Source organism: Muscardinus avellanarius, assembly GCF_963383645.1.
Source record: "Muscardinus avellanarius genome assembly, chromosome: 16".
Lineage (NCBI taxonomy): Eukaryota > Metazoa > Chordata > Mammalia > Rodentia > Gliridae > Muscardinus > Muscardinus avellanarius.
The window spans coordinates 39,738,253-39,755,965 of NC_137802.1; the positions used below are offsets into that span (position 1 = coordinate 39,738,253).

At 40.8% G+C, this 17,713-nt stretch overlaps 1 protein-coding gene across 1 annotated transcript in view; it reads right to left on the bottom strand.

Moving 5' to 3' along the window:
- The window catches only part of PCTP (phosphatidylcholine transfer protein), a gene marked incomplete at both ends in the record, with an annotated part of 24,177 nt that extends 20,840 nt beyond the window's left edge, over positions 1-3,337 (bottom strand). Inside the window, one exon of the mRNA XM_080714230.1 lies at positions 3,197-3,337. Coding sequence (XP_080570356.1) covers positions 3,197-3,337 — 141 coding nt within the window. The remainder of the gene's footprint in view (positions 1-3,196) is intronic.
- Between the last annotated feature and the right edge of the window lie 14,376 nt (positions 3,338-17,713).

The window sequence follows — 17,713 nt, forward strand, 5'->3', positions numbered from 1 at the left end:
GGGGAGGAGGGTAATTTGGGACCAGATGGTTTGTAAGAAACTTTCTAAGCCTACAGTTTTGTGATTTCATGAAAAAAAAGCAAAAATATATGTAAATGTCATAAAGCAAAAGTGCCCATTTTTTTGTTTGTTTTTTTGGTGGTACTGGGGATGGAACCCAGAGGCTTTCTACCTCTGGGCTATACTCCCAGACCTATTTTATATTTTATTTGGAAACAGGGTCTCACTAAGTTGCTGAGAGCCTCACTAAATAGCTGAGGCTGGCTTCAAACCTGTGCGATCCTCCTGTCTCAGCCTCCCAAGCGCTGGGATTACAAGGGTGCGCCACCACGCCCGGCTTCAAAAGTGCCCATTTGCCATATAAGGTGACATAGGTCTGTAATCCCGGCAACTCGGGAGGCTGTGGCAGAAGGCTCGGAGGTTTGCTGCCAGACTTGGTGGCTTAGCGAGATCATGTATTAAATAAGTATTAAAAAAGAACAGAACGCAAGGGGCACACCGAGGCACATAGCTGAGTGGTAAAGCAGGGATTTAGACTCAGATCCTTCTGCCCACAAAACGGCTACCCTTCCCCTATGCCACTTGTTCCTGACCTTCAAGTTCCTTGTCTGTATGAACAGAAGTTAGTGCAAGTCCACAGGAGTGGGGAGATATGGCTTAAAAAAGTGAGTTGAGGCCACCCTAGTCTAGCATACCTGCCTGGCGCCGTTTGTCTTTCTTTTCAGAGAGGCATGCGTGTTTAAGGCATAAATCTGGTGCCCGACTGCTGGGCTCTGATCCCAGTGCGAGTCTTGACCAACCAACCTAACTTTCCCATGTCTTCTTTCCCAGGTAGGGCAAACGTCGGCAATCATAGCACCTTATTATCATAGGATTAAGGATGGAGGAAGTCAGTATCTGCGAAGCACTGAGTGCCTGGATTATAAGAAAGTGTGCAATAGTGTCAGCGTTAACACCAATGGTTATGAATTTTGCAATCTGGAGCACCACTGAATAGGTAGTGATAAGATCACAGACCCTTTGCTGTAGGTGTTTGATGTGAAAGATACAGAATAGAATAGCAAAGCTATGGAAGGCCAGGAAACTAGTTAAGGAGTCACTGCAATTCCAGGTGAGAGGTGCTGAGAACCCAAAGGGGCAAAGGTGAAGGAAAGAACAGGGGAGGAAATAGGCCAGGTGCCAGATATGTCTGAGCAGCTGAATCAATAAAACTCAGCAGATACCTTGCTGTGCCTAACAGGGTAAAAATGGGATTGTCAGAGAGAAAATCAAGGGAGCTGGTCTAAAAATACATCCATTTGCACACTGAGCTATTTGTTGTTTCATTAGGAAATTCATTTCGGCTTTTGTAGGGTGGAAGCCCCGTACTCATTCGATCCTGGCATGCGGCAGGCTTTCAGTGTTTGTTGAGCGTTCGGCTGCTGTCATTCAAGAAATGAGAATGTATTAGAGGGACAAATCTTCCTCTGGATTTGAACTCATGAAAATCTCAAAGAACCACTAGAAATGCTTTACACCCTCCAGTGTTTTAACTAAAGACCTAAATAAGGCCATCGCCAGGCTGATAAATAGCATCAGGAGATTACTGTCCCTATTATGAGAGGGACCTAGAATTTCATATTGAAAGCCAGGTCTCTGATGCACACCAAAATATAACTTCATGGAGAAAAAAAAAAGTACACGTGAGGGCGCATCTCCAACGCCTTCTTTGTTCTGGATGACAAAAGGGCCTGCCCTATTAATCTGTAACTAATTGAGTTAGTGTATTTGACTGTGCCAGTAACTGGGGAGAGGTAGACTCTCTTCAGTGCAAATTCATACTTTTTTATTTGATTTTATTTTTATTTATTTATTTATTTGGTGGTGGTACTGTGGGTAGAACCCCGTGGCTTTCTACCTCTGGGCTATATTCCCAGACCCATTTTATATTTTATTTGGAAATAGGGTCTCCCTAAGTTGCTGAGAGCCTCACTGAGTAGCTGAGGCTGGCTTCGAACCTGCACGATCCTCCTGTCTCAGCCTCCCAAGCACAGGGATTACAAGCGTGGGCCACCACGCCCGGCTAAATACATACATTTAAAGAGAGGAAATTTCTTCATAATACCAGTCTTCTCTGTTTATTCCGTTTCTCAGCCTCAACAACATATTGCAACTTGAGGCTGGTTAATTTTTCGTTTGAGATTCGTTTCATACATTGCAGAGTTATTATACAGCTCTCAAAGATTTTCACACGACTGACCAATCTGAGCCTTGGAACAAATGCTGTAACAAGGAAGGGCGGGGTTTTATTCCTGCTTAACATATTAGCAAATTCTAATATTTGGGTTTTTTTTTTTACGCCATAAAAAATACTATATACAATGAACACCAAAATGCAATTGTTTTAGAAGGCAACTACTTGTTTAACGTTCACAAGATCAAGAGCTTCCCAACCCCATTTCCATGGTGGATCTACCTGGGCAGCTTGGGGAGTGGCCTCACCTCTAGACCAAGTGTGTTTCTGCTCCAGTGAGTCTGAAGCTGAACCAGGTGTCAGGGATTCTCCTTGCTCTAGTCTGGTGATAATCTGGCCCTCTGCCAGGACACTTCAGCTGTCATAGGGCTACCATCCCACAATGCGCTAATGACAGGCCTGGGGTACTGTGCCACCCACCAGAGGGCTACCTGGTGGCAAAGGCTTCCTCCTGTAAGCCCCCAGAATCGCTTACTAACCAACTCCATCCTTGCATATCTTTCTGCTTGAAGCTTCAGAATTCAGCAATTAAGTGAAAGTCAGACGCAAGACCAAAAGAAGCCAGTAAATGCAATAACTGGAGATCACAGCGGGGCCCTTCTCAGCAACCCTGCACACCTCGTCCCTGCAAAGTCCTGTCTCTTTCCCACCTCTATCTAAGTTCTAGGATGCCCCCGCCCCCAGACGCCAAGGCATTAGAAAACTGGAATCCAAGCTCCCAGCAGGCACGTGCAGGGTCTAGAATCAGCCAGCCTGGCTTTAACTGTCATTAACTTCTAACAAACTACTTCCGGAGTCGGGCCTGACCTGACTCTGAACTCGGGTGGCCTCCCAACTCCCCGGGCGCTGCTCGGGGCAGTCCCTCGCAGGCACCGCCCCTGCGCTGGCCGGGAGCTCCTCACGGCGCCCCGGAGGACTTTGCCGGCCCGGTCCCCGTGGGCCCCTCGGCTGGCTGGCGGCTACCTGGTCCAGCAGTCGATAGATGCTGATGCCCAAGGTCTCCACCAGCAGCTGCCAGTCGGCCCCGGCCAGCGCGGGCTCCCGGAGCTCGGCGCAGGCCTCCCGGAACTCCTCGTCCGAGAAGCCGCCAGCTGCAGGCTCCATCCTTCCGCAGCCCGGGCACCTCCGGCTGCAGCGCGGGTCGGGGACAGGCCTGGGGTGAGCTCGGGGCGGGGTGACAAGGTGGCCCCAGCGCGTGATTGGCAGGGAACAGAGAGGAAGACAAGACTTATGCAGGGGGCGGGGCTGGGGGCGGGGCCTGGGGGGCCTGGGCTTGAGAGTGGGCGGGGCTAAGGGGTGGAAAAGGTAAAATTAGTGAAAAGTGGGAATTGATCTGGGGAAAGAAGGAGGGGTCAGAGAAGTGGGGAGACGTGTAGTGGAAAGGGAAAAGAAAGAGAAAGGAAGACATTGATGTCACTTGGGATACACCTTCTTAGGAGCCCAACCCTTAGCACCCTAAATCCTCCAGACCTGTCTGGGGACCTCTACCTTTCTGAAGAAAGTAGAGGAAGACGCTTTGGTAGACTTGGGAGGAGAGATGGGCAGAGCAGACATGCTTGAACATCTCAGTGGTCAGATTTTAGAATTAATATGATAATATAGTTAATAATAATATAATTAATGTAATTTTTCTTTCTGTTATCCATTTAAAACATCTTAGTGGTCAGATTTTAGGACTAATATGATAATAATATAATTAATAATAATATAATATAATTTCTCTTTCTGTTATCCATTTAAAATATCTCAGTGGTCAGATTTTAGAACCAATATGATAATAATATAATTAATAATAATATAATTAATAAAATTTCTCTTCTTTCTGTTATCCATTTAAAAACATTATTCCAAGAAGGGATCAATGGGATTCACCAGAAAGCCAAAGGTGTCCATGGCACACACACACACACACACACACAAACCCCTAATCCACAATGGATCTACAAGGTTACTTGCCACTCTGAAGGATAAAAATTGATCTGAAAGGTTTCATGGCATCCACCCAGAATTCCTGCAGCTTGCATAATTTAGATCTTGGTTCAGTTCAAAGACCTTTTTGTTCCTTTGAAAGCCCTCGGGTATTACTATATTTCCCACCAGAAGACTATACCTGGCTCTGAATAAACTAGTTCCTTTATCAAAATTAGGTAATAGCCACATGAGTGCCAATAAACTATGGGAACCCATGTTTCCTAATCTTTAAAATGGGCCAAGAATTGCATGACCAGTTGGGGTTGAGGTGATTGGACATAGAACGTATCTGCACAGTGACTGTCTAAGTAAATGTTCAATGGAAATTTCCACTTGTTTTGCATTAGCATAATGAAATGTCCCTCTTTCTGTTAATGGAGAATTCTGCCTACACCAATTTACAGTGAAGAAGGGAAACAAGATCCCATTTGGCAGGTGGTTGCTTCCATGCCACAGAAATAATTTCCTGTTTTATTGAGTTCCGTGCTGGTTCTGTTTTCATGTAGAGAGTTGAAGAAAGGAAGTGAGATTCTTCTAGACTCAACACACAAGGGATGAGAGACATGTCTTCTCGCTGGTTTTATAATGCCTTGTAAGTTTTCGTTTATTTGCTTAAACTAAAACAAAGTGCTTATGAAAGCAATTGTGTCAAAAACTACTGACTGTAAAGAATTTTCAAATACAGTCAAGAAATTCTTCATAAAGGTCTACTGTAAGGAAGCAATCACTGTATCACTACACAGTAAGAGTTGAATGACTGCCAGCCTGAGAGTATCAAGGCATCAGGAGAGAGGGTGTAATTTAAGTGGCCAGTGAATTTAGGAAGAAGGACCACTGGGCATGTCTGAATCGACCCCTTTTGGCTCCTTTTTGGCACCTGTCTACTTGTAGAAAATGTACATGCTTATCCACTTTCAGTGATGTAGCAGAGTCAGGGGGAGGCTCTGCAACTAGAACCCAGGTAGGCAGAGTGCTATAAGTCTGTTGTTGCCAAAGCCACAAGCTTTGTTCTCTAAACAGTTTTATGGCAATTAAGGTGACGTGCTGGTCCATTGTTGACTTTAGCCTCTATCTCTGAATTGATTTAGAATGAAGGTAATAAAGAAAGAAGTGTTATATATGTGGCCGTCCTAAATCCCAATGGACAGTAGCTCTAAGGGTTGATGTTCTAGTACTCATGTATGAACAGAGGACAGCTGGTGGGGAAGCTGGACCAGGGAGACCTTTATGGAGCCTGAGTCCTTTAAGAGCTGTCATTGCCATTCAAAGGAAAGCAGAAAATTCCCATTCTCTATAGACCATGCAACTCTCAAGGAAGCTCCTGTTCTTCCTAGCTTTAGGTGAAAAGAAACAGGCGCACCAGGAGACATCAGACCCGAAGCCTATAGCAGAGAGAAGATTTGAATTCACATTTTCTGCACTGCATGGGACCTCAAGTTGAGATATTCACTTGGAATCTGGTTCAGAACCATTGAACCTCTGGGATCCTGCCAGAATCAAAACTGGGGACACTCATAGCCAGCATAGACATGTGAAATGACACAGAGAGAAAACAGCACCCACAGAAAGTGAATGTATAAAAAAATAAAGAGCGAGACCTGAGGAAATGAGCTGGGGATATTGCTCCATCATAGAACACTTGCCTAGCAGAGGAGAGGAGGAGGGAGAGGAGGAGGAGACATGAAGGAAGAGGAAGAGGAGGAGAAGGAGGAGGAGAGAAAAATAAAACTCAAGGAAATAAGTCTTTATGGGAAAGAATTAGCAGAAGCACAAATAGAATCAAAAAGAACCAACAGGTAGTTCTAGTCTATTGATTATAACTAAAGAACCACAGGTAACTGACCAATATAAAAGTAATTACTTGATGTATTTAAAATAAAGAAATAAGAGAAAGTCCAGGAACCATAATAAAGGAACAGAATATAGCCAGGCCTGGTGGCTCGTAATCCCAGGAACTGGGAGGCTGAGACGGGAGGATTATAGGTTCAAGATCAGCCTCAGCAATTTATAAGACTCTTAGCAACCTAGCACAAGACCCTGTTTCAAAAACAGAAAACAGGTGAGGGTGTAAGTTGAAGGTAGAATGTCCCTGTGTCAATTTCCAGTTTACACACACACACACACACACACACACACACTAGAACACTAAGGACAAGATAAATGAATCTAAAAAGAAAACAATTTGACTGGGTATAATTGGAAGATATAACCATTAAAATAAAAAACTTAAGCAGGGCGTGGTGGCACAGCATTGTAATCCCAGTACTTGGGAGGCTGAGACAGGAGGACCGCTGGTTTGCGGCAAGCCTCAGCTACATAGTGATGCCCTCTGCAACTTAGTGAGACCCTGTTTCAAAATAAAGGAAAAAAAAAAGGGCTGGGGGTGTAGCTCAGAAGTAGAATGCCCCTGGGTTAAATTCCCAATTCCTTAAAAAAAGAGAGAAACAAAACAAAACTTAAAAGAGAGGCAAAATAGTTTTCTTGCCACAGTTCAAGAGAGTTAAGGGAATAAGAAGGTGGCTATGGGGACATTTCCCAAAAAGCAGCACAGAGATGTAAATACGTGGAAAATATGAAAAACTAAGAGACATAAAGGATACATTAAAGAGGCCAAGTATTTTTAACTACAATTCCGAAAAGAGAGAATGGAGGGCTTAGGAGATAGGATTGGTAGGTGGGGAGGAAATAGAAAAAAACGGAACATATAAAAACCAAGTGAAACTAAAATGCTCAACAGCAAAAATCTAAAGTAGGCGAAAGGAAGGTCAGAGTTTTGTGTAAGAGGTAAATAACCTCTATTGATTGATGTTAGCTGTGTTTAGAAACTACGCACATGAAAGCTTAAAGGTATGAACTCTCAAAAATCAATAATAGAGAAATAGACTGCAATAAAAGTGGGGGAAAGATTTGAACGGACGTTTCACCACAGAACTGGTGGCAAATAAAAACATGAAAAGATGCTCACTATCGTTGGTCCTTAGGGTCGTGTAAATTAAAATCACAGTGAGGTACCACTCTGTGTCTATTAGAATGCCTAGAATTTAAAAGATTGAGCACACTTTCTGTGCTCAATCTTTTAAATTGAAAAACTAGTGTGTAAAAAAAACTAGAACTCTTCTACATTGTTGATAGGAATGGAAATGCTATAGACACTTTAAAATATGCTGTAAAATTGTCTTTAAAAGTTAAGCATACACCTGCCTTACAATCCAACTTGTCTACTCTAGGTATCTACACAAGAGAAAAGTAAAGGATTGTTCATGCCCAAGTGTTTATATTAAGTTTTATTTGTATTTCTGAAAACTGGAAATAATTCAAATATTCTTCGGTGGGTGAACAGATAGAGTGCATTTATTGTGAACACTAGTCCTTGGCTTTTCTCTCCTGACAATGCCAAAAAGCAAAAATAAACAAAAAAATAAGCAAAAAGTCTCCTACTCCCTGACTTCTGCTGCCTATATGTTTGAAAACTAGAAAACAATATAAATACTTGTTTCAGAAAGCTTAGCCAGCAATCAGTTCTCAATATCCAATTTCTTTCTGCTTAGACACCTAAAGAGTTTCTTAATTCATGAATTAAGATATTTAATATTTCAAATAAGCCGGGCGTGGTGGTGCACGCTTGTAATCCCCACGCTTGGGAGGCTGAGACAGGAGGATCGCATGGGTTCAAAGCCAGCCTCAGCTACTTAGTGAGGCTCTCAGCAACTTAGTGAGACCCTGTTTCCAAATAAAATGTAAAAAAAGGTCTGGGAGTATAGCCTGGAGGTAGAAAGCCTCTGGGTTCCACCCCTGGTACCACCAAAAAAAAAAAAAAAAAAAAAAAAAATTCAAATAAGACCATTTCCATCATTTAAAACTATAAGCCCAATAATATTTGAATATAAACACATAAAGAACACTCAGGACACTTAGCAAACCCATTCTAAACTGAGAGCAAAGGGCCAAGAGCCAGGAAATCTGAAAAAAAAAAAAACTAGGAAAGTATGTTTTTAAAGTAGAGGGGGAAAAAAGAGAAAATCTATTTTATTAGATATTAGAATTTATTATGAAGAAAACAATGTGATATTGATCCAGGGTTAGAAAAATAAATTATAATAAGTCAACTAAATACCTTTCTATCCAAGAACAAATCCATGTAGATATTGAAACATAGCATATGAAAGAGGATGGAAAATTTAAAAATTGTGTTGGAACAATCAGCTGGCCTTATTTTTAAAATGATATTTCCATAGCAATTATATCATACATATATATATGAATTCCAGATGCATAAAATAAGTAATTATGTAAAGCATAATGTTGAAACTTTTAGATAATAATATAACAGTAAGCCATTATGACTTAAAATATGTATTAAAGTCATAAAACAGCACAAACTAAAAGAAAGGATTAACTGTTATCTACATTAAAAAGCAAGAGCTCCTATTCAACTATATATCACAAATACACTAAAACCCAGCAGACAGATTAATACAAAACATTTGTTACTCACACAACCAGAAACAAATATTGAAGGTTTTCACAGAACTCCTAAAATTCAGTGAGAAAACCCCAATTAATGCAACTGAAAATATGAACATGAAAAAACTCAAATGGCATGTAAACAATTTTTTAAATATCATTCTATTTTCACAATAATTGGGGGGATGCAAACCAAATTATACCATTATTTATATAAAACTGACAAAAACTTGAAAATAGACACTAGCTATTTGCAAATACACAGAGAAATGAAAACTCTGACAGGCATTCTGGCAAAAGTATAAATAGTTTGAAAAAGCCAGACGTGATGGCCCACGCTCATAGTCCCAGCATTCGGGAGGCTGAGACAGGAGGATCGTGGTTCGCAGACAGCCTCAGCTACTTAGTGAGGTCCTTTGCAACTCAGTGAGACCCTGTTTTAAAATAAAGAATGAAAAATAAGGCTGGGGGTATAGCTCGGAGGTCGAATGCCCCTGGGTTCCATCCCCAGTACCGCAAAAAAAATAAAAAAATAAAAAAAATTGTTTGCAAAGCAATGGGACAAGATCAGTGAAGTTTAATTCATCATCAACACATTTTGCCATTTCTACTTCTCTTATAGCTTAGATTTGTTGATTTGTTTGCTTGTTTCCTGCGTGTGTGTGTGTGTGTGTGTGTGTGTGTGTGTGTTACTGGGAATTGAATCCAGGGGGCATTCTGCCTCAAAGCTATAGCTCTAGCCCTATTTATTTATTATTTTTTAATTTTGAAACAGGGTCTCCCTAAGTTGATGAGAATTGTCACTTCTGTCTCAGCCTCCCAAGTGCTGGGATTATAGGCGTGCACTACCGTGCCTGGATGAAGCTACCTGACCACTTATTACTCAGTGTCCTTCTGACCCTCTACCTGCCGGAGTCCACTCCCCAGGCAGACGCAGAGGGAGCTGGAGTAAGATGCTCTGTAGATCTTGCCGCTCCTCTCCTTACAGTCCCTCGGTGGTTTCACATCAGTCCCTCAGTGGTTTCACATCACATGAGGTACAACTCAGACTCCTCATCCCGTATCCTTAAGCTGGTCCCTGCCACATCTCTAACTTCTTCTTCACCTGCCCCTTGCCCAGAAGACTGTCACTGTTGTTCATTAGACTCTGGATCACGTCCAGGTTTTTGTTGCCTCGCCAGCTCTTGTGCATCCTCATCCTTAAGGTACCAGCTTGAAGGCTTCTTCTAAAGTCTCCCCCTCCCCTTTTCTATATCAGCCCCCGCTAAGGTGAAATGTATTGCCACTTTTGATTGGATCTTTATCTTAAAGGGGCAGGAGGAAAACAACAAAAAAGTAAGCAAATAAATATTAACTGCCCAATTGCTTTCCAGCGCTAATCTCAGTCTGTAACTCTGAGCATCTGTCTCCTCTACCAATCATATGCTTGACAAGAAGGACTTGTGTGGCCACCTTACCCCATCACTGGTATGCACTGGACATTTAATAGGCATGCAAGTGCCTGTTGGTAAATTACTATAAGAATTTTGAAGAGAGAGAGAGAGAGAAAGAGAGAAAGGGAGAGATTGATTTCATATGTGTCTGAGTGAACTGCCACCTTACTGGATTCTTTGGTTAGTTTCATTCATTTTGAAGTTGTACTCAGTTCTCAACACACACACACACACACACACACACACACACACACACACAAAAGAAAAACATTCTCTCTCTCTCTCTCTCTCTCTCTCTCTCTCTCTCTCTCTTTCCTTCTTTTTTTTCTTTCCTTTTGTGATACTGGAGATTGAACCCAGAGGCATTCTACCTCCAAGCTACACCCCACAGCCCTATTATTATTATTATTATTTTTGAAACAGGGTCTCACTAAGTTGCGGAGGGCCTCACTTAGTAGCTGAGGCTGGCTGAGAACCTGCAATCCTCCTGTCTCAGCCTCCCAAGTACTGTGGTTACAAGTATGCAGCACCACTCCCGGCTAGAAAACCATTTTTTGACTATTTCATGTGTGACCACAACTATGCTCTGTACTTCAAAGTGCACCTCTCACTACAAACCCACTGAGTTATGTTTCATAAAAGCTAAGTGATATCGGCCCGGCGTGGTGGCGCACGCTTGTAATCCCCGCACTTGGGAGGCGGAAACAGGAGGATCTCACAGGTTCGAACCCAGCCTCGCTGGCTTAAGAGACCCTGTTTCCAAATTAAATATATATATATATATATATATATATATATATATATATATATATATATAATAGGTGTCTGGGAGTGTAGCCTGGAGGTAGAAGGGTTTCCAGAAACCCCAGTACAACCCCCCCCCCAAAAAAAAAGCTAATACACCCATTGGAATTCTACTCAGCCATAAAGAGGAATAAAAATGAGGTCATTTGCAGGAGAATGAATGAAATTGGCAAATATTATGTTAACGAGACTAGTCAGTCACAAAAAATAGAAGGTCAGATGTTTTCCTTCCTAGGTGGAAGCTGCTGCTATGGAGAAATTGGGATACAGGAGGGACTCTAGACAAAGCAGGAGAAAGCCAGAGGACTGAAGGAGGGGCTTAAGGGAGGGAGGCGGGAGGGGGAGACTGGATGAAGGAAACATTTCAACGGACATGATGTACATACACAAAATTATCGATGCCAATCTCAAGGTTGTGCACTGGGAGGCTGAGGGAGCTGGGTAGGGGTTGGCGGGAGGCTCACTGAGTGCCATGTGTTTCTCTATCACTCTGAACTTCATCATGATATCTGATTACAACATGCCAATTAAAAAAAAAAAAGACCAAGTGACATCCACAGATACATAGGAAGTAAATACAAACAGGATTCAAATCTAAATCTTCCAAATTCTTGCCATTTCTCATAATTATTAAGACATATAAGATCGTGAATTTGGAGCCTTTAAAACATCTTTTCTAACCTTTAGTAACTTGGAAGTACATTCATTGTATTTTCCCAAAAATGGCCCAATAAAATCTTTCATCTCTCATAAGTTATGTGATATGACAGTAATACCCCTCCACTAAGAAGTAGGGTCTGTGTTCCCCTCATTTGCTGGTTACAGCAAGAGTGATGTTCTGTGGCCACTAAGACTAGGCCATAAAAGCTTCCTACTTCTGTTCATATTTATTCTCAAAATCCTAACACCGCAACATAGAAAACCCAAGCAGCCCATGAAGAGAATATCTCAGAGCAGTTGCAAAGCCCTTTGGCAGTCAATTGCCTGGCTGAGCTCTTCCACCAGCAGTTAGTACAAACTTACTCACCAGTCAAAAGAGTTATCTTGAAGAGTCACCCTCGCCTGCTCATCCCTCCAGCAGCCCCTGACCTTGACCAGATAACACTGCCTGGAGCAGAGGTGAGTTTCACTGTTCTGGAGTTCTCCATTGGGACGGATGATCAAAATCTTGGAAACACTGACTCCATGGCATTTGCTTTTAACTTTAGGTAGATTTGCTTGCCTTCTGTTCCTCTCAAGAATGTAAGATTTGTTTTCTTTTAACATTTCAGTGCTGCCAGGCGTGGTGGCGCATGGTTGTAATCCCTGGGTTTGGGAGACTGAGACAGGAGGACTGCACAGGTTTGAAGCCAGCCTCAGCTACTTAGTGAGGCTCTCAGAAACTTAGTGAGACCCTGTTTCCAAATAAAGTATAAAATAGGTCTGGGAGTATAGCCTGGAGGTCTGGGAGTATAGCCTGGAGGTAGAAAGCCTCTGGGTTCCACCCCCAGTACCACCAGAAAAAAAAAAAAAATAGCTTCAATGCTCATAGAAAATTTATCTTTTATACTCAAGAGTTTTTTCCTAGATATCTAATATATCTAGGATTCCTCCCCCCCCTCTCTCTCTCTCCTCTCCCTCTTCTCTCTCTCTCTCTCCCTCTCTCTCTCTCTCTCTCTCTCTCTCTCTCTCTCTCTCCCTCCCCCCCCCTTAGTATTGAGCATTGAATCCAGGGACATTCTATCTCTGAGCCTCCAGCCCTTTTTATTTACTTATTTATTATTTTGAAAGAGAGTCTCTTTAAGTTTCTGAGGGTGGCCTTGAACCTGTGGTCCTCCTGTCTCAGCCTTCCAAATACCAGATTACAGGCATGCACACTATGCCTAGTTTAGGCATGTGTTTCTTTCAGTTCTTTTCAGTATGTCTTTTCTAAGCATCAAAACTCAAATATTTCTTTGGCTTGACATTTTCTTCTCTTGTTTTTATTTTTTGCCTATTCTCTCAGTTGCATTTCCTTTTCTGGAATTTCTACTTTGCATGGACTGACTATTGATTTAGGACTTATCTTTTTCTTATTTATTCATATATTCAGATTTTTCCTTCCTCATGACTATTAATATCTTCTTTATTTACTGAGAAAAATTAATCTTTTAAAGTGCTCACTCATTGTTTAAGATAAATATTTTAATGCAATTTGTAGAAAATGATTAGCAGTGCAAGAAATGAAAGGGGCCAGAGAAATATTTGAGAGTATAGTATATATGTTGCAATCTGAGAACTGGCACATCATTCTTAGCCTGCAATATTAACTGAGTGTTATTAGTGTCAGATATAGATCTAATGAATCTTCATGAAGATAAGACATGAGAGGTAAATTTTTTTAAATACATGAGAAAAGTTGAAAACAGATTAAATGCACACCATAAGGCTATTATGGGACATCTTTGCAATGAAACACCACGTAGCTATTCCCAATAATCCATTTCTTAACGTGAAGAGAATTTGCCATATAAGGTTAATACTAAACAAATGACTTTGTAAAAATTGTAAACAGAGTATGCTTTCAAAATAATCATAAGCATGTTGTGTAAAGAAAATAGAACAAAGAAACAGGAAACGTTGATAGTTTTGTTGAAGGTAGAATTAACAAGTGATTTTTATTTTTTACTTATGTTTGCTTACACTATCTCATTTTTTTCCATTTTGACTAAGTGTCATCCAAAAACAAATAGAAGTCACTACAATTACTTAAGGTGATAATTTATGTATTATGATTTTTGGTCTCAGGCTGGGCAGTTTTGTGATCTTATTCAAAGCAGTGAAATTTGCTAATTTAACACCTACTTTAGCCAGGAGAGGGCGCAGAGGAAAACTAGAGGGACAGAAGAAGCCTGGGAAGCTGGTGAGTAGCTGGGAAGAAAGGTTTCATAACACTTAAAAGTTATTTTGAGTTAGGTTGGTGGAACATGCCTGTAATCTCAGTATTTGGGAAGCTGAGCTAGGAGAATCACAGGTTCGAAAACAGCGTCATCAACTTAGCAGGGCTTTCAGCAACCTATTGAGGACCTATAAAAAATGGAATAGCTGGGAGTGTAACTTAGAGGCAGAATGTCCCTAGGTTCAATCCCCAGTAGCATAATAATAATAACAACAATAATAATAACAATAATAATGTTAATAATATACAATGTTATTTTGATTTCCTTCTTACTCATCCATCCAAGAAAATTTCTAAAAGATCATAGAAGCATAATGATTTCAATTTTGCTAGCACTTATATCTGCAAAAATATATTTGTAGTATATTATCTGGAGAGTCAAAACATGTACTTTTAATGGATAAAGGGAAACAAAAAATAATTGAGTTTCTATTTTATGCCAGGCACTGACTTTATACTTTATATATTGCTATCTCCTAAGTAAAGCTTATTTTGATAAGTTTAAACAGATAGTGTAAACATATTAACACTGCCTTGATAAGGATATTTTCTTAAGCAGATGACAAATGATTTGTTAAAGTTAATGAGCCAAAAGAAAATATTTAAACAGAAAAGCACTGCAACATATATATTGAAAACTTTTTTACTGAATTATATGAACTTAATTTATTTAATTCCAAAATACCTGTAATCAGTATTCATGTGATAACACTTACAATTTGCTAAGAATATCTTGTATTTAGTGTTCTGATCCCAATAAAAATTTTTTCAAAACTCAATAAATCATAGTCAATCCAAGTATGTTTATATATTCTTCCATAGCTAGGTATGCAAAAAATTTATGATAACTTACCCTTAGTTTATTACCAGATGTCTCAGAAATAGTCAAAAGACTTGTTTTACTTATCTTTCCCTAATAACTTCATGGTCAAATGAAATATTAAAAGGCAGAGAGAACAGAAGTGTAAACCCTAGATATTCTGTTCTAAATATTTAAAAGCAGGAGTGACATTTTCCTAGATTAAAATCAGCAGACAATCAATAAGCCTTTCTGGTATGATTCACATACACATTCAGTAACCTTCCCTTAAAGGGGAAGTAAACAGCAAGCTGAGGGGTTTATGGGTTATTAAGGTGGGAGAATCTCAGGGCCAGGCCTCTGTGTCTCTTATGCCGATTTCACTGTGTTGTTTTTCTAATAATCCAGGGATCTTCAGATGTCAATAGCCCCTTGGTCCCAAGAAAGAGCCACACAATATGAACATTAAATACCAATAAAAATCAAAGAATGTTGGTCTCCCATGTTCTAAAAGGAGATTTGACTTCATATTTCGGGTCCCTGGTACCTAGACTCACTCATCTAGATGTGGTGGTTTCCAAATGCTAACCTGGAGATATTCTCTCTAACAGAAATAAATAAATAAAAGCAATGAGTGAGATTACATCCCATTTTTTTGTTCTCACCCTTAAACACTCTTTTAAAGAAACTTTTCTGGTGTGGAACTGATGTCTGCTTTTCTTGTGCACTTGTTTAGGAAAACAAAAGCTTGAAATGCTATTCCAGGGTCCAAGACTGCCATAAGCCCCTCAGCTGCTTCTCATTTTCCTTTTCTCCTGATCTGAGTCCTTAAGGAAGCGCTGGTTTTGATCAGCAACGTGTGGTCCAATGCTTTGCAGCTGCCCAGCCTCACTGCAATAGCTTGGTGAGCAACCCAGGGGCAGGAGACAGGGGACAGGCACAGAATTCTCAGATGGAAACATTTTCATGGTTATGAGAGGTACAAGTTTATTTCCACAGCAGTCTTTTCATAAACAAATCTACGTAATCCGCAAAAGAATTTCTTCAAATGTATGGAAACCATTAAAGGAAAGAATAGACCTGTTTCAATCTGCATAGAATAAAAAAAAAAACATTGAATTATCTTTAGTGGGTAGAAACAAATAAAACAAAAACCTGCCAATCATTCTGACACTTGTGATGTTATAAGACATAGAAACACAAAATTCAGTGTTTTTAAAAAAGCAACGTGTCACCTGTCAGAGGAAACATCTCTAATAGAATGCTGAAAGAACATTACTTTAGACAGATGTGGTGGCTCATGCCTATAACCCCGGTGCTTGGGAGACTGAGAAAGGAGGATCTCAGGTTTGAGGACAGCCTCAGCAAAATAACAAGACCCTGTTTCAAAACAAAAAAAATAAATTAAAAAGTGCCGAGGGTGTAGCTTGAGGGTAGAATGCCTTTGGATTGGAGCCCCAGTACCAAATAAGTAAAAAGAACATGATTTTAAGCTTAAGAATCATGAAGATTAATATAGGAAATAGTTGGAAAATAATGATTAGCTACAATGTACTAAAAAAGGGAGCAGATGGTTCTGATTCGCTATTTGTGATGGTCGCAACTGCAAAGAAAATCTGCAAAGAAAAGAACGAGGGAGTCACTAACCTCTTCAGGTTTCAGGTTTCAGGGTTCCTGGGTTCAAAGTAAAAGAGGCAGGCCGGGTGTGGTGGCGCAAGCTTATAATCCCCGCGCTTGGGAGGCAGGGACAGGAGGATCACGCAGGTTCGAAGCCAGCCGTGCTGGTTTAAGAGACCCTGTTTCCAAATAAAAAATATAAAAATAGGTCTGGGAGTGTAGCCTGGAGGTAGAAGGGTTTCCAGGAGCCCTAGTACCACCAAAAAAAAAAAAAAAAAAAAAAAAAGTAAAAGGGGCAGATTAGTTAATTTCCAAGCTCCTTTGCAGCCCTAAAAGTATATGTGGCTGGGAGCGTTTGACTCACTGGTCCAGAATTGTACAATCTGTCAGCACTTTTCTAGTGTGCATGTTTGGGGTAAGTCCTGAGCAGCTGCAGCTGAAGGAAGGCTAACAGTGACACATGGGCTATCCAGTCCACATGTCTATGCAACAGGGGTCCTTCTTAGCAGAACTCAAGCTGCTAAAACGGAGGAAGGAGGGAGAACTGCAAATCAGCTTCCACAGTGCTGGGATAACAGGCAAGAGTGATGGAACGCCCAGGATGTAAGAGGAAGTCATAAAATAGGGAAACGGAGCTGGAGGAAGAGAGTGTGAAGCCCTTCTCTAAAGCCACACATACCTGCAGAGGCATTCAAGGAAGCAACCTCCTTTACAAGAGTGGATGAGATTCTCTACTCTCTACTCTGATTCTGAGCAGTTGCAAAACATGCTCGTTTTCTGTCACTGATATTAAGGCTCAAGAACAGAGAAAGAGCCAGCCATCCCAGTGCAGAACGAGAAGTAATTAGAAAAGAAAGGGGTGTAACAAAGGGGTGGGCAGCCTCTTAAGGACACAGAAAGTCAGGCTGGTCTAGAACAGAAAGGACTTCTTTGGCCCGGCTGAGTCTTTCTCTGGAGGCATTTACTGAGATAAGGATGGGAACATTTGTCCTTTAGGACATCTATCCTGTATTGTTCAGGGTTATGCTCATAACCATTTAGCAGTTATTTCAGTCTCATTCCACATTGGAGATTCAACTCGCTTCATTAAAGTTTCTAACCATGCGTGGTAGAGCATGCTTGTATCCCAGCATTTGGGAGGCTGAGACAGGAGGATCATGGTTCGCAGACAGCCTCAGCTACTACCTAGTGAGGCCCTCTGCAAATCAGTGAGATTCTGTTTCAAAATAAAGAATAAAAGATAGGGCTGAGGGTATAGTTCACAGGTAGAATGCCCTTGGGTTCCATCCCCAGTACTGCAAAATAAATAAATAAATAAATAAATAAATAAATAAATAAGGTTTCTTGTGTTTATGAGCTTCTGCATTAAAAAAAAATTTCTCCAGACAGCCAGGCACAGTGATACATACCTGTAATTCCATACTTGGGAAGCTGAGGCAGGAGCTTCCCAGTATATAATATCAATAAAACTAGAC